The 20055-nt window shown below is 40.3% G+C and overlaps 1 protein-coding gene across 2 annotated transcripts in view; it reads right to left on the reverse strand.

The window, feature by feature from the left end:
- Positions 1 to 18049, reverse strand: part of INTS6 (integrator complex subunit 6) — a 42154-nt gene extending 24105 nt beyond the window's left edge. For both annotated transcript variants that reach the window (XM_048941332.1, XM_048941323.1), the window contains exons 1-3: positions 17619 to 18049; positions 17352 to 17429; positions 16616 to 16765 (exon numbers count right to left, since the gene is read on the reverse strand). In XM_048941332.1, the coding sequence (XP_048797289.1) occupies positions 16616 to 16765; positions 17352 to 17429; positions 17619 to 17729 (339 nt within the window). In that variant the 5' untranslated portion in view covers positions 17730 to 18049. The remainder of the gene's footprint in view (positions 1 to 16615; positions 16766 to 17351; positions 17430 to 17618) is intronic.
- Between the last annotated feature and the right edge of the window lie 2006 nt (positions 18050 to 20055).

Consider the following 20055-nt stretch of genomic DNA (forward strand, 5'->3'; position numbering starts at 1 on the left):
GCAAAACCAGAAATTAAACAGTGAAGATCAATTCCTTCTATGATAGGCAAGCTAGTTCATAATCTAATTTAAATAGCTACATGAACTTAAGGATTCCTACAATACAAGTAATTTTAATTGAAAGCAATTGAGGAATTTTTAGTCTCATTTAACTATGAAGAACACTTACGTTACTTTGCCAACTAGAATCATAGAATCATAGAATCTAGAGGCCTGGGTTGAAAAGGACCACAATACTCATCTCGTTTCAACCCCCTGCTATGTGCAGGGTCACCAACCAGCAGACCAGGCTGCCCAGAGCCACATCCAGCCTGGCCTTGAATGCCTCCAGGGATGGGGCATCCACAGCCTCCTTGGGCAACCTGTTCCAGTGCATCACCACCCTCTGAGTGAAAAACTTCCTCCTAGAACTTCACCACAACTACAAAATAGCAGCAGGAAGCTAATTATTTTGAAACTGGAATAGTATTTGAAAAAGGGTTTCTAACTCAAGGAAAATAATATTTCTCATGAACATAGACTTCTAAAAAAATACTTTCATCCTAGCTCAACAACAGATTATAAAAAGTGAATAAAAACACAAGATTTTAGACTTAGAACATTATGGGTTATACTCTTCTAGGTCAATATTCTGGTGTTCTGGCACAACTACATGACGTTATGACGTGGAATACCAGTGACAAAAATCATAAAACCACAACAAATTCTAAATATAATTATGGAAAATTTAGTCTCTGACATCATTAACTACAGTTCCTTATTATCTTAAGTGCTTCTCTGTAGCCCAATTATAATCTCCTAATCTTAGCCATCCAAAATTTAAGCCTTAACTTTAGGATCTTAGAATGATGAAATTCTAAAGAAGGAACAAAAAATGCACCTCCTCTAGAAAAAGTCTGAAGATTATAGGCTTAGTGACTTCAGCCTTAATCTCTCATAATTTCACATGATAACGATCAAGATACTGTCTAGAATTCAAACATAGCAACTTATTTACAAAAGCTTTTTTTTTTTTTTTTAAACCAAAAAAGAGCAATACACATTTATAGCCAGAGTAACAACTGATTTGAGAATTTCAAAGACTAAGTAACTCTTTTCACACCAGGGCTAGATGTGGAAACAGTAGCAATTCACTCTGGCAGAATACTTCATATCTATGTAAGTACTAAGGGAAAGCTTTCCCTTGAAATCTCTTCACATGTGAAATTACCCATATAACCTCGAGTTCATCAAAAGAGCTACATATTATCCTTATGAGAAAGGATTTATGAAATGAAGCCAAACTACATGGTTCACCAGTGAATTAAAGACATGAGTTTGCCTAGCTGCACTTAAATTCACAGCCCCATATAATTTAGAAACATGAAGATCTACATTCCATCTAGAGGAATGAAAAATTAATTAGAATATACCAAGGGGAAAAAGAAATATATCAATAACATGCCCACTGTTTTTGACCAAAAAAGTCAATGTCCTTAATTCTTTAAGACCCCTCCAGCCATACTCCTCACTTAGCCACACAAAGGCATACAAAGCCAGTATTATCAGGTATTCTTAAGAACAATCTCTTATAAATAAGCTTTCAAAACTCATTCAGTTTGGCAAAATGAAATTCCTGAAGACATTTACAACTTTTTTTTTTTTTAAAGAGAACTGTACAGTTTGTTCATTAACATTTTAGAACTTCATCTCAAACATAATTTTTGATTGCCTTTCGATTTGAAATATGCTATTACAACAAAACACTGACTTTCCACACCTTAGAAATACCACACTCTTGAAAATACCTAGCATTCCTATAGCAGAAACTCCAAAACAAGAATTCAGGGTTTCCCATTTCTTAAATAATATAAAGACAACTTTGCTTCAGTATAAGCAAACTTTGAAAACAAGAGCCTTGCTCACTACTTAAGCTAGCATTATATAGGCCTATTCCAACAAAGTAGAAGCAAAGATATTTCTGTTCCTGTGTTCTGTTCTGCTTTCGGATAAATTACAACCATTGACAGGATATAAACATTTCAGAGTCTATAAACTCTATTGTTACATTTATACTGTGGTAATTTGAGTCTCAATTTGTTCAGGTTACATTAAATAAGTGTTTTAAACTCCTATTTTAGTAAGATTAAAAAAGCGGGTTTATTTATAGATAAGTATCTTGGAAAAACTAAATATTTTTCTAGCTGAAAATTCTTCAGCAACTAGCTCCCATAAGGTCTCCAGCTAGTTGTATCATATTTGATACATACTAATTTGCTCATGCAGTACCCCTTTGTAATTCAATTAGCTCTGTTACCCAACTGCAAACTTCTCTGAATACAGCCTTCCTTATGAAGGCTGTATTGTATATTTCCAGTGGTGGAAAAGCATACTGAAGAACCAGCACCTGAGGTTTTAGCAGCTGACCTATTTAACCACCAAGTACTGTGAAGTACTACAAGAGACGTGCCCTGCATTTTCAAGAGATAGACATTGATGAGACCAAAAAACACAGTTTTAGAAGAAAACTTAAGAATGAGTATAAATATTAGGGCAATTCTGGAGGTTTGCTAGGCTAAAATTGGATAAGCAAGAAATCCAAAGCCCGAAAAAAACCAAACTTCTGTTATGCAATATGCATACTTCTCAACAGCTGATCACTTGAAGACTGCTTGTTCCAAACCACAAAGCAACTCCAGTTACATCAGATGCTATTTCTCCAAACAAAGTACTTCTGTGCTCAAATAATGCAAAACAAAGAAAGAGCTGTGAACACCACAAAGCTTCTCACCTCTCAGTTCTCATAAGTCACAGCAAGAGACATGGCTAGTTCTCCCTGTCTTGTGTGTCATTTTTAAAAGGAGCCTTACGCTGAGCCAGAAATGGATGAAATTATCAAGCCCAATTGTCTGGTTAAGACGGCCAGGACCAAAGATTCAATTTCATAGACAAGTTTAGTAACCACTTTCAGAATGATTAATATGCAGATGGATTTTTTTCTTCTCCAAGTTGTACAGCTAAATCAATTCTAGAACAACCATGACCTGCAGTTGAACAAATGTACAGTATTTTACACTATTGTGCTTGCAGCAAGAGAATATTTACTTAAGACTACCATCACGCATACATTTAAATATTAATTTCAATGTCATAAGTGTTGAAAAAATGAAAGAAATAGCTGAACTAGAGACATGACAAAAAATACCAAGTCAGAGACTAAAAATGGCATACCAACCAGTAATGACTACTAAAAATTCCAGATTAGTGACTTAGAAAGACTCATGTAAATTCCAGAGGCTAGAAACTGAAAAACATGCAAACTGAAGAGACTAATTTTAAAAGAACGTGTTAGTAGACATCAGAAAGGGAGTTCTCATGGAAAATTCTCCTCATGCTAATTTTCAGATCATTATCAAGTTCCTGAATGCAAATATGCATTCACTTCAGTGATTCCAAAAGTTTAACAGGAGAATGAAAGTTCTATTGCTTGTCCATTACACATTTTTGCAGTAAATCCTTTTTATTTTTATTTTCAAAAATAACAGCCCTGGCTGTCAGTAAAGAGATCTCAGTCATCTGTTCAGGAAATACAAGTGTGCACTTTTCAGCTCAATCCTCTTTTTTTTCTTCCTTCCAGATCTTAAAAGGTCAAAATTCTCATAAATGACAATGAGCATCTGTGAACAATCGTGGTGCAAAAACAGTTGTTTCAAATGAGATCTAAAAAAGACAGAATTATGGTAGAATTATTAGCAATTACACTGGAAGACCTGCACCTCCTACACTGGTAAAGACTTCAATACCAAAATGCTGAACTTGGATTTCAGCAAAATAAATGATCCTATCTATCATGTTTTCTTCCCCTCTCTTTTATATCTTCACAATATCAATTATGCTCTAGCGTAACTATAAAGTGTTTAGAACATGAACACTGCCTTTACTGGAGACTTTTCATTGCTCAATGCAGAAGATCATTAGAGAAACAGACAGGTATTTAACAGCTGCTCTGCACCAATATCTACACAAGAACAGCAGCATCTTATTCAACTTTTATCAGCATTCATTATCTTCTATTATCTCTGCAGAACCAGTTAGTATAGTCATGCAGGACTATAAATTCAATTCTATTTTATACATTACACAATTGTTTCTCAAGTCCCAAACACAGTTGAACACTCTGGCATCATACTAAAGTTTAAATGAATTCAAAATTGGCAATAGAACTGTTCACTGAAACTACTTTGCCTTACATTCATTTACAAATGAATGTAGTCACACTACAACTACACATATAAACATACACACTATAGTAAATTTTCCTACTACTTGATAAAAAGCAACACTGCTTTAAACTGAAGCTTTTTCTGGTATTACACACAGCATTAAGATCTCTGACAAGCCAGATTTCATGCAAAAAGAGTTGCTAAGTCATCTGTTTTGCTACCTGTAAGATTCTAATATAGTCTTGACCCTAGTGATCGCTGAGAAGACAGTGCAATAGGACCAATTTTGTTACTACTAGAATAGCATATCTGTACCACACATGAATTTCAAGATCACTTTCAGAAGCCTACAAAGTTTCATGAAAGCTAAATTAATCATTTCAAATTGTAAATAGGACATAAGTGGTTGAAGACTTATGAAGTCTCTGCTGATATCCAATTAATGGCAAAGAGAGACAATCAATAACATAGTGGAATCTTATGAAATTAGGAAATCCAGGAATTCCACTACCACCAAAAAAAGAAGTGCCCAGTATTCTTCCGAAAGAAACACAAAGAAGAGGATGAATTCTTACCATTAATTCTCATTCTATAGTCTATGTAAGCATCTGCAGTATGGACATACATTTTCTATTAAAACATCAAAATCTTTCTCATCCCTAAAGTATCCAAGATGTGAGGATTTATGTTCTACCTCCTCTGAAGCTAGGCAGCTGAGAATACTACTTCACACCCTTAGGTACAGGTTTCAGGAAGAACAAGGTAAAATAATCGTTGAAGGTCATTTGAGAGACTCTTTAATACCACCACCACCACACCTTTCCCCTCCCCCCCCAAAAAAGAAGAGTTCCACATCCTGAAATAAAAGTGAATCAGAAACATAATAGTAGCAGACATGCAGTAACTAAAAACACCAGTGTGTCTGACAGAGGGATGTGGGAAAGAAAGAGGTTTGCCAAAGGAGTTTTGATTGACCTCATGACAAACGCACGCTAAGAAGAAAACACCAACTTCCAACACCTCTCCCGATTCCCACATGTTAGGACTAGATTGGTTTTTACTGTACTTCCACTCCCATACAGTGAAGTATCTATAAGTCGATGCTTGGCCAAAATAAGTGAGATACTTACTCTCTAATAGGCTATGTTATCTAGTATTTTTACTCTGCAATTAGAAAGCCAGACAGCAGAGGGGGCACAAGTTACTAAAACCTCTCCTCAGAAGAGGTGATCGAGGAACAAGGAGATAAAAGAGAGACAGCATTCATACAGAACATATCTCAAAATACATAGCAACAACTAAACACCCTTCTCCTCTGTGATTGCATATACCTAAGAAAAGGCTGAACAATTGTATAAGCAGAGATAAGCAGCAGCTGCTTACTGGATCCTAGCCTCTTAATCAAACTATCTTAATCTGTTAGCTCATGGTTTCTAACACCAAAGACAGTACAGACCATAAAACCAATTCTGTTCTTCTTGTTTGTTTGTTTTGTTTTTTTTGTTGATTTGCTTTTTATTGCTGTCTATTGCTCTTATTCTACTGCCCATTCATTGGAAGCTTCACTCGCAGCATTCAATAATATTCACCCCACACACTTTTATTCTGAAGATAGGAAGAACTATTTTATCTTTCAGACAAAACCTTAAGAGCAACTTTAAGAAACAGTTTACTAGAACTTATCAAGATTTGAACTCACGCTTCCACCAACTCATCAGGAAAATAATGTTCAAGCAGTCACGTTTTCTCCTGCACTCATTCACTCTCTGGAAGTCAGTATATTGATGGCTATGATTTTGCAGTAAGAATGGATACCACAGAAGAGCTTTCCTTTGTGATGTGATTTCAAAACCTGAATTCAGCAACATACAGCTATCCTTCTCTATAAGCTACAGGGAAGATATTACAGGCAAAATGATTTTTCATTTCCTAGAGAACTCTTCTTTAGCTAACTATGTTACAAATAGCTAAGAGTTACTCTTCCCATGTCCAAGGCATACAATAAACAGTTTCTTATCTGGAATGCTTGCAAAGGATTACGAGGTAGTTGAACAGCTTTTCCTTCATCTCTTACTGGCACTATAGATTAGCAGTAAACTGAATGATCTTCACACATGCAGGATATTGATTCTACGGTACAACTGAAGTTTTCTGTATTTCAGGTGACTGGGAAAAAAAAAGGAATTGCAGGTTAAACAAAACAATTAGCAAAGGAGAACACAAGTGTAACTTCCTCCTAAGCCATGCCAGAAATTACACTTATTAGCACAGCAGTTGCAAAATATAGGAATGAAGGGGGCATTCTTAAACAGGTTTTGCAGTTCCACTTAAGAAAAGGAGATGTTCAAGACCTGCCTGGATGCCTACCTGTGCGACCTGGGAACCTGCTTTGGCAGGGGGGTTGGACTCAATGATCTCTGGAGGTCCCTTCCAACCCCTACAATTCTGTGATTCTGTGATTTAAGGTATTTAGTAAAATATACATAGGAAGAAAAGGTAATTTGCACCAGAGTAATTCTTGAATATATCTTAAAATAATATTGAAGCTGCAAATATATTCTTACATCTTTTCTGTCCAGCTTGGAAGCCCCACAGCAAACTTCAGTGATCCAATAAGATACTACTTACATACTACAGGGACAAAACTACTGAATTACATAAGAAATGAGATACCAAACTCTCTGTTTAAAAAAAAAAAAATCACAGATTTTTAATATATGATATATACATAAAAGTACAAGCGCTCTGCTTGTTTTGCCTGCCCTTGCAAGTCTGAGTCCTATAAGCAATAACTGCATTGTATACCTGTCCTGAAACGTGCAATGAAGTTATTCTGCAATTCTAGTATCATTTTTACAATGCTCATAACTTTGCAAATTCCGGGTTCCCAAGTCTAGCACAGAATCTAGTGAAGACTAATGCATACAATACTACCTAATTATGCACACTCAGTCATCTTGGAACTCTACTCAAAAGTTAGTCCTATGAAGAAAACCAAGATTAACAGCAGAAAACACCAAAAAGCAACTGAAAACAGCCTAAGAAGGAGATTCAATGCAAAAGATTATTCTGGAATATAAAGCCTCCACAGTGAGTAGTGTACATATGAAAACAGAAGGGAGATTTGTCAAGGAAGCATTTTTATAGACTTGGTACTGAATAATACAAAAATAATGAACACACAGTAGGATTAACTAGGACAGCAGACCATGAATCCCAAGATTCACAGATATTCTAAGTTCATAAATCACATAATTCCAAATATTTGTAAATCAGCCTCAAAAACACCACTTTGTTATAAAAGTTTGTCCTGTTTCTTTTATCTAAGAGTAAATTTAATTGAGTTCTAAATAACACGTTATGTAAGTTATAACTTCTTGATTAACTTGTAAGTGCTCCAATTTAGGTTAGGTCCTTGATAAGTTTCAAAAACTATTAAGTCCTTGAATCTTTCACAAATTATGACAGGTAATTTAACATGATATTCTCAAAACAACAAGAACTACATGATGTTCTTCATATACAGTCAACTCCAGAAAGTAATAGTGAGCAACAGCAACAAAACTGAGAACAACAAGAAGAAAAGCTACTAATATTTTAAACACGTTAGCGCCAAACTAACCGATTCAGGAAAATCCCCCAAATGGAAGAACTAATTCTGCATGAAATTGAAATATACAAGGAGGAAAACAACTGTGAGCACATCTTGCACCTTATTTTTAAGGTAATGGAAATCATTACTTAAGAATAAAGATGCACCTTATTAGTTATAGATTTGTAAATGAATTGCTACTGGAATCACACTGAAGTTGGATAAATCAGCCAACAAATCCTGGTGGCTTCCAAAGTTGTTTGGCTAAATACAGTAAATACAAGCTGCTAAAGAAACAGCTTATATTTGAGCCTTTCATACGCTTTTTAAAAACAGCTGATATAACTGTCCATGCCAAACATGACTTGATCTTTAAAGCCAACCCCCAAAAAACTGGGTTTGAAGATCATTTTGCTCATATTTTCTAAAAATATTTCTGAACCTTTTATTCTAAAAATAATTGACCTTGTCAGGCTTTGGATCAAGTCCCTAATTACTGCAGCCTTTCTGCTTCACAGCAATGACTTCACACAGCTAGGCCTGGTTCAGTCAGTGGAATTCACAGAGCTAGGACAGACCTCTGTCCTCCATGTACTGGAGTAGCAAATTTCACAAGTACCAGCCTGCTGAGCAGGGAAAAATCAAATAACCAAAGTGGAAAAGCCAAAGAGATGCATACAAAATCACCCTACCTTTTTGTAGGTTATCAACTCAGGTTAAAGACAATCTGACTGAAGGTAGAGTATTGACTCATGAATATAGGATAAATGATTGCTGCCCCAACACTTCCCAGTGATTCCCTCTTGAAGTTTATCACCACTACAGCAGGAACAACCTGGCTGTTAAAAAATTGATTCTGAACCACTTAAGTTCATAGTTCAGCTTATTAACGTATCTGAATCAATCACTAGTTTAGTTTAATTTACTTCATGAAGTCACAGTCACAATTTGCTCCTAGTTTGGCATAACTATGAGTCCAGAAGTTCAGGAGTGGAGCAGAGCACACAGCTAGGATGGGTGTCACTTCAGCAGTCCTACAACAATGCACAAAGTGAAGTGAGTGCTCTGGGATTTAAAGTCCATGGGTGGAGTATTTGGTGAAGGAAAGATGAACTCAGAATATGAGAAATGGCTATCTTCAACTAAAGCAACAATGTCAACACCTTAAATTGATTCCAGTGACAAATATTCTGGATTTGTCCAATGCAGCCTTTTGTCTCAAGGAGACATTGGCAAAAATGCACAATATATTCAGATCATTTATCCTCAAGCACTGTTACTGAATGAAATCAGGTTAGCACCCTGCTCTCCACAAGCAGGCACAGTTACATGCAGACTGAAAAAATCCATGAATTAAAGGGAACGGACACTGGACAGATACCAAATATGACTATTCAGGCAAAGGTTTACTGGATGAGTCAACAACTGAACACTAAGCATGATTTTCAATATTTATGTCTTTGAATAACTGTCAGAACTGCATACTAGAGAACTACTCTGCTCCTGTTAGATCAGTTTTGTATAACATCCCCAAGCTTAAAGCCATAGAACACCACCAGACATAAGCAATACTTATCTGCTATTCTAGTTATCTAGTCATCAATGCTGCCAGGCCCACATTTTTGAGTAGGATTGGCTTTTGACAAAACCTCTCATCCTCTCATTCAAATAGAAGCCTTATCGATTCAGTTTCTTAGTCATACTCATTCATATTTCCATACTAAAGTTAAGTTGCCATCTTAAAATTAAATAATTTCTATTTTTTATGTGTGTGTATATATATATATATATATATATATATATATATATATATATATATATATATACTATAATTTAAATATTACCTATTTTAATTCAGCTGTAGGCACAAACCCAATTTCCCTACTGAAAAAATGTAGGCTTAAATCTACAGCAGACTGCAGATTTATGTGAGCCAGGGCAAATCAATTAACTGAGGCAGAGGCACTACCTCTAGAATAAAAACAACAGGTGCTTAGATAACATTCTTGAGTTCTCATTATTTTAAGATAAAAATTGCTATATGTTTTTGAAAAATCTAGTCCATTAGGGGTCAGCTTTACAGTACTGGGATTACAGGCAGCCCTTCTTAATTTTTAAGGTAAAGCATACAAGCAATAATAAGCACCTGAAATCCTATTTGCTTTCAATATTTGGCATTAGGCTAGTATCAACACATTGATACATAGAAAATACTTCATAAATACACACAAACCACTTCCTATCTGATGTTGTAGCTTTTCTTGAAACGAGACTGGGCTATGCTTAGGACAACGAAAATTAGCACGTAATAGTACATAATCACATAATGCAAACTGCATACTTGGTGGAGTTCTGTATTAGCCAGATGCTAATGCTCACAAATTTTATGAAATTCCAATCTGTTGCACAAACAACAGCTGAAAACAACTTGATTAAAGGGCCACACAGTATGATGCTAAAAATCGCAACATGGAGTGCAAACATTAATATGTTCTCCAACTGGTAGATGCAGATATGGAAATATTCCATGAACCAAAAGACACACTGTGCCGTTACAGGCACAAATACACTACAAAAAGAAAAAAAGAAAAAAAAAAAGCAAGCAGGGCTCCTAAGCAACACAATTAGTTCCAAATGAACCTCAGTCAAATAAAGTCAGACACATAACAAACAACAGCACTTCCCTTCAGACTTCAGAGGCACGGGCTGTCCAACTACTCAGTAAAAAAAAATAAAAGAGAATGCAGTGATAAACACTGGGGAAAAAAATACTTTGTGTTTTATAAAATGACCAACCTCTGCCTTTGAACGTCCCTAGCAGTTGGCTCCGATGAAGCACAAACATAAGGAATACTTCACCTAGAGAGGACACATACCTTTAAGCACCTAAATAAGAAGGAGAGTATATCCAGGGAGTTCATACTGCAGCAGATATGAGGTTCAAGATAAAAAGGCAAGAGATACAATATTGAAACTCCAGACTGTCCTCTTCTGACTTGCCAGAGAGGCCAAGGAGCAGCCTGACACAGACACCTACAGCAGCTGCTGAAGTGCTGGCAGCCTGCCCCCACCTGATCCCTAAAAATCAAAGTCACTGCTGACATATTACGGCACTGACCCTTCCAAATCCAATTTATTGAAATATCAAGCACTTAAAGAATCAAAGCAGCTAAAGCATATTTGATATTCAGAACATGAGGAAGTATCTCAATTCTTCCTGCTAATGAAAGAGATGGATGAGATCATTTTAACCAGGAAAAGCACAGCATTCAGTGTAAGCTTGCTTTAACTTTTGATTCTTCCTTAAAAATGTACTGGATTTAAAGTAGATGAGTGATTTTAACAACACCTAAGTCTGATGTGATTATTACTCCTGAGACTCAGTGAACTTTGTGAGTCTGGGAAGGCTAAAAAGAATGCAGCCCCCCTGGCAAGTGGAAAAAGATGTCATAGTGCTCACTAAAAGATATGATAAAACAAAACTACCTACAAATTAGAATCATTTTAAGTATGGGCTAGATAACAGACTCGTAAATTACAGACTAAAAACTATAAATTAGGAAACTGTGCTTAACTTCATCACATAGGAGGTGAAAAAGATAGATTTTCACCAGCACTTCAAATAAGTCTTCGACATAATAGGCATTAAAATCTATGCTAAGGCCATTTTTACTTTATAGGATAATTCAGAGTCCTGTATTTTCTTTAAGTATTTCTGACATTATACTTCAGTTTTCTATGTTTTATTTCTGTTGCCTGAAATTCTCCCCTTTATGTTTATTGGGAAAGGTGAAAGAGAATGGGAGATCTCCACCAGGAGTGTAAAGATCTGCTTCTACCAACACGAAAAGCAAAGCGCTGTGTAACCATGCAAGCATGACAAAGCAGGAAATGCTTATCTAAACTTTGGTTCCAAATTTGGATGCACATTAACACAAGCCACTCCAGTGCAGTGTTTGTGACCCCAAAACGCCAAGACAAAAGGCACGCTTGATGGATTTTGACTTTTGGAAGCAAAGAATTCCAGTAACAATCCTCAAAAAATAATCAGAAAATAAAACTATTCAATAGAACATGTCACTGCAAAAGCATAACATATGTAAATACCAGGGACAAGATTTCATATGAGTGTTTCATGCTCTTTTTAAGCTCAGCATGTTTTAGGGCACAGATGTGCAACAAAGGAGACAACAGCCTACAGTGTGTGACTTAAAAATTGAAGTGCACCTACAAGCACAATTACAATTGATCTCCTAGGCACACTATCTACCTGTACTTGGAACATAATCATATTTAAGCTATTATGGCCAAACTGGTCTCTAAAAACCAACTCTAAGCTTCACTGTGTGAACAAATCAGCACTAGCGCTACCGTAACTGCAAATGGGCCTAACCTTGTGTTCAGAGAAATGCAGAGCAGCAACTAACCTATGCTTAGATTGTTTGATGTTCATGCATTGTATGAATAAAACCTCTGGGGAAAAAAAAAAAAGAAAAAGATTAATTAATTAAAGCCATCGAATGCAGGGCACCTTTCAACTTCTAAATCAGAAATGGGTGTTTCTAACCCTTTCCAAAATACCCATAAACAATTCACTTCCACTTGGATTTATGTTAGTTTCAAAATGTCTTAATACACTTTTCCAGGTGAAATACGATGTAGAAAAAAAAGTTCTCACTAAAACTGGGCACAAACAGTTTAAGACACCAAAAATGTAATGCATTTTTTTTAAATAGGGAGTGCACCTTTCTCATCAGTGGGAATTAAAATTACATCTCTCACATCCACTTGGAAGTATTATTGTTGGCCTTGTTGTCTCAAAACAACTATGTTAGCATGTGCTTTTGTACCACCGTGTTTAACATGTGAAATTCATCCCTAAGCCAGTTTGTCCATATCAATAATTATGCTGCTGAAGAAACGTGCAATTTGAATTAATGAGATAAAAAGCTCATTATCTGCTATTGAAAAGTTTTCCACTAGCAATATTGAAATGGAATTTCATCCCAAAAAAGGAAAAATAAGAAAAAAAAAAATACCAACACAATGACTTCGAAAATCCTTAAATGCATTTCATCCTCTCAAGCCTCATTTGATATAATACTGAAAAAAATACTAAGAGACCTCCATTAAGCAAATAATAGAGAAAGTGAAACACGGGGTTTCAGATAATCAGAGCTTCAGCAATTTCAAACATCTGTCAGATTCATTTTCAGTAGTGCTGTGTTGGTCCTTTGCATGCAAGTTCCAAAATACCAGTGATGCATTTCACCTACCTTAGCTTTATTGCTCATTCTTAGATACTTGACTAGAAACTGCAAACTGAAGTAAATAGCTGGTTCAATTCAGCCACTTGTTTATATTTTGCTGTGTTATATAATAGATACATTTGTGTTTTCTGTTTTCACAGAAAGAATAACTCCAGAAACACGTCACTAGTGTTTACCCTTCCATTATCTCTAACAAGCTGCATTTGTTTGTAACACTCAAAAATATTCAGTTAAATTGTAACTACATTGCTGAACTTGTAACTCATACCTCCCAACAAGTCATAGCAGTAAGGAGTATATTCCAAAAGGATGGAAAATCTGCTAGAAATAGATTCAGTTTTTGTCTACCCAAAACAATGGGGAAACTGAACTGGGGAAAAGATGGCAAAGGGAAGTCAATTAGCTAAAATCGGGCTAACGAAGTACTATGCTCTGTGTGATATGACAGTGAGCCTACTGAACTGAGCATGTTTAAATTGGTTTCTTCCTAAATATATCAAAATCTTGTGAATTTTACCAAACTTTTCCTTTTCTATAATAATGCAGGAGGTGAAGAGGATCGTTATTTTCAGCAAAAAGCTGACACCTTGTTTGAATGTTCATTCTTTTGCTATTATCAGGACAAAACATAGTATGTGCAAGAAACTATTACTGGACTCAAGAAATATAAAACAGTTCATCAGTCTGCAAGTGCTGTAAAAATTAAAGGAATACTCACCTGAAAATATTTACTTCCAAAATCCCTAATAAGCTGACTGTTAAGAATATAAAACTATTTTCCTTTTGTTTGCTTTACTGCCTCCTTGTGTGTGTGTGTGTGTGTGTGTGTGTGTGTGTGCTGTTGACAGAAGCCTTCAAAATCTGATGTAAAAAAACCCCAGGTAAGACAAAGGGCTTATAAAGACATACTATAGCATTAATATCAGAAACAGCTTTTAAAGATATCTTCCAGATTCTTGATAATCTAATGACGCTGACTGTGTCTCTTTAAGATCTGAACATGAGATACTATTATCAGCTAATATAGCTGTATGCTCAATCATCATGAGCAACTGAGTACTTATTTACTGAAAAAGTAATAATGGTAAATACTCATTAAACTATAAACATTAATTTTCCAAGAAAACATGAAAGAGATTTTTCTCAATTTCAGAATGACCAGTCATCACTCTTGTTCAGGAAGTCAGCTGATGGAGAACTCTGGTCTACTTAGAAAGAAATCAAGCATAGTGAGTCACACTGCCATTTAAACAAACAGTACAAAGTTAGTGGGGAGACAAGACATCATGCTGCTGGATGACTTCAGCAAACAACCCCATTGTGTTCATAACGTGTCTTGTCATTTTTATGTATAAGTATTTGTTTTACAACTCATACATGTGAAACAAATGGAAGATTGTCCACACAACCAAAAACCAAGCACGTTAGTGAAAAGATGTTGAGATTTTTTTCCAGATAAAAGCTCAACGAATCTTTGGGCTTATTACTTCACACAGCAACACACCTAAAATAATCTAAATGTTGCGTTTCTCTAAAATTATCTGCTCCTCCACTCTAAGATAATCACCCTCCATTTCACTACATTTAAGTAAAATACTCAAATATTCTATTATCTTAGTATTTTTAATTGACAAAGAAATAAGTGAATCTGAGTTTTAAAAAATATATTTTGAATGTCACTGAGAATTCTGGTGATTTTTATTATCCTGACTTCATATGCCTCTCTTAGCACATACGTTTAGATACAGATTTCTCTTAAGACATTCAGGTAGTAGACTTCAACAATAAGAAGTCTAATGGATAACATGAGCTATTACTCAAAGGCCAATGTGAACTTGAGGCAAGTGAACTGGCCTGCATCTCATCCTGTGAGTGCCGACAGACCAGCAAAGAGCTACAGAATTTAATTAGATTTATGAAAACCTGCTACTTTGATTAGTAGAGCCAGAATGGGAACCAGACACTTCAGCAGCAGATGATCTGGCACTATTTTTGCAGATGCTTAAAGTCGTCAAAGTTCTACTCAGTCACTTGACTGTGCATTTGGACACCTCTTCAGCAGTCTGCTCCATGCATGGAACAGAGCAAATAGCATGCCTAACCACAGCAGGTTCAAGCACAGAGAAAGACCCCCAACCAAAAACTAGACAAAGCCACTGTTTCACAGACAAAAGAGCATCAACTTGCAATAATGAAAACTACTAACTGGCCAAAATAGTCACGACCACTCAGTTACCCACTTGACTAAGTACTCGAGCCTAGCTGGTTCACTCAGTGCAAATTATATGACATGGATTTCATATATTTTTTCATTATCAGTAGCAATGGTAAAGAGCACGTATTTCATGTATGTGTCTACTATGGTAAATGTTCCAAAAAGCTTCACATTGCTAATGTAACTAAGAAAAATGGCAGAAAATGGGAAAGATTAGCACACAAAAGAGGACAGCAGATGGTAATAGACAAAAAAAAAAGCTATGTGTGGAACTAGCACTTTTTTTTTTTTTTTTGAAGTTTCATTACCAAACTGGCATTTTACAAATGCTTAGACTCACTTAGTCACCTAGTGGCAAAGCCATACAGTGCAACATGAGAGAGATCTCCTTCCCAAACAAACATGGAGTGTTATCAGAAACTGCACTCAGACTGGAAAAGGGAGGGAAAAAATGGGGACTTATTTCCACAGCCACACTCCCATGTTAAATACCAAGAGCAGTAACTAATCCCCAGAGAGCAGATGAAGCGTTACATGAGAGCAACAAACGAAAAGGGGAGATTCACTTTAGTACATCCCACGTGAAAAATACGGGATATACCTTGCCCAGTACTGGCAACATCTTCTACGCAAAACAAATCCAGGGTTTGATCCAGTGCCAGAAAGAACTGGGTATGCTTCTTAAAGTGCATATTTAACCTAGAGTTACTGGCTTGCAGCAAGTCATACTACCAAGCAAGGGAACAGTGGCCCTTCCCAGAAGTAGTCCTGCTTTAAAGGGATGGCTGTAATACAAGCATTTGAAAAGCAGAGCTTTTGAAGGTTCTCATATAAACAAAAAGGAATATGAAAATGAGGGCATTCAGAGAAATGTTGAAGTAAACTCACTGGAAAATAAAGGATTGAGAAAGATGTGCTCAGCTTAGTACTTCAGGTGTTTTAGCACTGTCAGAAAAAAAGCTCATCGCCCAGATTGTACTTAACTGATCATACAGCACTGTATACAGAAATCGAAGTTTTGAAGACCTAACCAGGCTCATCAGTTAAGGTTCTGGAATTTGTTACAAAAAAAAAAATTACAGTTTAACTGAGAAGGTCAACTTGGAGCTTACTCTGTAGTTTTAAAAAAAGAGTAGTGAGTAAAATAGGAAATAACAATTGGGCACAGAACTGTAGTCAGTACCTAAACTTCTTCAGACTGTCTGAGCTCTGTTTGCTTTTGATGAAGCCCCTGTATTTAATACTTCACGAAGACACTACTTTGGGCAACAGGTTAATTGGTGCCTGTGGGAAGCTTGTGTCTTATGATTTTTCCACCTATTACCAGTCAACCTACCTGCCCATAGTTGTCTATGCCAGTTACTAATCTATTTAAGTTTAATAAATCAAAAGCTGTTCTTAGGGACTGGCCAAGAGTTGTAAGTCCTTCAGCCTGAAGGTTTTTCAGTTCATTCATGAACGTCGCATGGTTTTCCTTCCAGCCAGCCTGAAAAGAGAAACGCGAGAAGGCTTATTGGTGGGACGAGCTCGGGACAGGAGCCTCCTACGGGATCGAGCTTTTCTGTTGGCTAGAGCATCTCCCTTTAACGCTAAGAGAACACCTCAGAAGTTACCAATATTCAGTATTATGAGAAAAGACGGACTTAACACTCCGCGCTCATCGAGTATTTGTTAGAAGGGACGGGTTTCTGCGAAGCCACACACACAGACACGAAGGTGCTCGCGACCCCCGCAAGGCGATGCCCAGCGGCTTCAGCCCCCGCGTCCCCCAACCCCCGCCCACGGAGGGTTCTCCTCTCCCGCCCCTTCCCCGCCGAACTCTCCTCGGACTTGCTGTCACTTCTCCCAACTTAAGCACACCTCCCCCACAGTTCAGTGCCGCTCACACACACCACACGGGGGATATAAAAAAAAAAAAAAATGTCGGCCATGTTGATGTCAGCGCCGCCGCCGCCGCTGCCCGAACCCGTGCGTGCGCGGCGCCGCGCGGCCCGGCCCGACCGAGGGGGCGGCGCGGCGGGGCAGGAAGGAGGGCCGGGGGGCGGCGGGGAGGGAGGGGGGAGTGGGGTTACCTTGATGGCGTACGGAGGCTCCTCGAAAGTGACCAGCATGTACCTGTCTCCCCTGCTGGCCGGGTCCCGGGCTCGGAGCTGCGGCGCGGGGACAAAGCGGAGGGTGAGGCGAGAGGAGGTGCCGGAACCCCCCCGGCGCGGCGCTGCCCACCCCCCCGTCCCCCCCCCCGTCTCACCCGCAGCCCCCCGCGCCCCCGGCCCGCAGCCCCCCGCCGCCCCCTCCCCTCTCGCTCGCTCTCGCCTCCTCTCGCCAGGCAGCGCCGGTACCTTCATGAAAGTCTCTACAGCGCCTTTGGCTATGTCCAGATAGGTGGTGCCCAGATGGGTGCGCTGGTTCATGGAGGCGGACGTGTCTATCAGGAAGAGTAAGATGGGCATAGTGCGGAGGGGCCGGCGGCCGGGCGGCTACATGGACAGCGGGCGGGAGGGAGAGGGGAGGCAGAGGGGAGAGCGAGGGGAAGAGGAGGAAGAGAGGCAGCCGGGGTCGGGAGAGGAGCGAGTGGCTGTGAGTGCTGTGCACGGGAAGGGCCTCCCGCTGCCCCTCTGCCGAGGCGGGGGAAGGGGGCAGCGCTGCCTGCCCTGCCCTCCTTTGTGTGAGGGGCCTGCCCAGCCCGGCACGGGCCGGGTGCTGCGGGAGCGGCGGGGAGGGCTGCGCTGCTGCTAATCTTCCCCCCCGCCACCACCGTCCTCCTCCACCGCCGCCCGCCCTCCCCTCCCCCTGTTGATGTTACTCAGAAGTTTCGGGCGGACCAGCCGCAGCCCGACCGCCCCGGCACTTTCTCTCTCTGACTGAGGCGCTTCCTCGCTCGCCGCCCGCTTTTAAGGGCGCCTGGGCAGGTCGGGGCCCGCCCCCGAAGGACACGTCCCCGCCCCACGTGACCGCCTCCCGGCCCCGCCATAGGGCTTCTGGCGGCCGCTCTATTAGCATATTCAAATCGCCAGGGGAGGGCGGGGCAGAGCGGGGGGGGGGGGGGTTGGCTGGAGCCGCTGTGAGAGAGGGCGGTGGGGGAGCGCGCGTCCGAGCGCAGCTGCCGCGCATGCGCAGTGGCTGTGGGGTGAGGGGGGGTGACAGAGTCAGCGATCGGGGGGCGCCGCTCCTCCGAAAATGGCGGGAGGGGGCGCCCCTCTGCCGGGCCCCGGGCGGACAGCGCCCCGTCCAGGGGCTGCGGCCGTGGGCGGGAGCCCGGCTGGGGCCAGGGCGGGGGACGGCGGTCGCCAGGGTGGCGGGGTTGGCCCGGGGGACCGCAGCCCAGCGGGGAGGGACGGCGGCGGTTTGTCCCCGCGGGTGAGTCACGGTGAGGGGGGAGAAGGGGCGGGCGTTGCCGCCGCCGCTCTCCTCGAGGCTGCGGGAACGTCCCCGCGCGGAGCGGAGTCCCCGCCTGCCCCGGGGTGGGGGCTGAGGGTCGGCGCGTTGATCCCATTCCAGCCCAGCCCCTCCAGGCCGTCGTTCGGCTGTTGCTTGCGCTCGTCGCCCTCCGAGGCGTGAAGGGCGGTGCTCTCCGTTTTATTTTCGAGGGGGTTGGCGGGGTCCTGCACAGCGCTCAGAGCCCCGGACCGCCCTGCGGGCTGTGAGGGGACGCCGGGAGCCCGGGCACGGACCCGCGGAGCTCAGCGCCGGGCTCGTCGTGTGGTGAATTCCCAGAGACCCGCTCTGGTCTTTCACTTGGTGGAAAAATAAAGAAAAAAAAAATGATGAAAAAAAAATTGGCTGCCCTTAGCTGTGACCTTTTCCCTACGCGCAGGCAGAGTTTAACACCGGTGTCCCTTTGATCCGTGCTCGGGCACTCCGAATTTACTTCCTATAAATCGCATCACTGTGGAGTGTTTCCAGCCAATTAATGCCTAAGATTGAGCTCTCCGTCCTTTGGAGGTTTCTGTTTGTTTTTCCCCACAATTGTGCCTGCGCCTTTCCTGCTCTCCCAGCCTCGGAGAGCTGACTCCAGAGCCATTTCTGAACATAATCTGTTCAGGAGATTGCTCTGCTTCCTCTCTGGCTGATGTTTTCCCCCGATCCAGCTGATGTGCTCCCACAGCCACTGCTCTAGAAGGTACGAAGCCACTGTACTCCTTCTCTCAAGATAAAATTGGCAGTGTCCTGGTTTGAATCATTTCATTCTTCCAGGCAACATTTCTGTCTTGTTAGGCAAGAGCTGTTTTTGGCTTTTTTTTTTTTTTTTTTTTTTAAAGACTAATGAAATATTAGCATTTAGTTTCTAGGAAGGCTGGAAAGACAGAGGAGAAATCACATTTCCATTACAGGTTTATATACGTCCTTATTGCTGTGAATACATATTTTGGCTTTCCTACTGGCACCTGTGACCTGTGCCATCCATCCCAAGGCACTGGGGCAGCGTCAGGGATATTGTCTTTTATCCTGGTCGCTGCTAGGAGCCATTAAGGAATCTCCAGCCTATAAGATCCGTAAAGGAACTCTCATGTTTAGAGTGGAGGGCTAATGAAGTTTGGCAACTATGTTTCTTCTATGGTAACAGCCTGTGTCATGAATATTTTTCAGCCTAGTAAGAATGGCCAAGCTTGTCTGTACTCGCTGATTCCCGAGCTGCTTGTTTCTTTCCAGCCATTCATTTTCAAAGCTCCAGTAGCAGTCCTGCGTCTTCTGACCAACTGCAAGGCTGTTCTGGTCTGGGTTCTACTGATAAACCCAAACCTCTGCTTTTAGGGGAAGTAAACCAGAAGATGCTGC

Source organism: Lagopus muta, chromosome 1 (assembly GCF_023343835.1).
Source record: "Lagopus muta isolate bLagMut1 chromosome 1, bLagMut1 primary, whole genome shotgun sequence".
In the NCBI taxonomy this organism is placed as follows: domain Eukaryota; kingdom Metazoa; phylum Chordata; class Aves; order Galliformes; family Phasianidae; genus Lagopus; species Lagopus muta.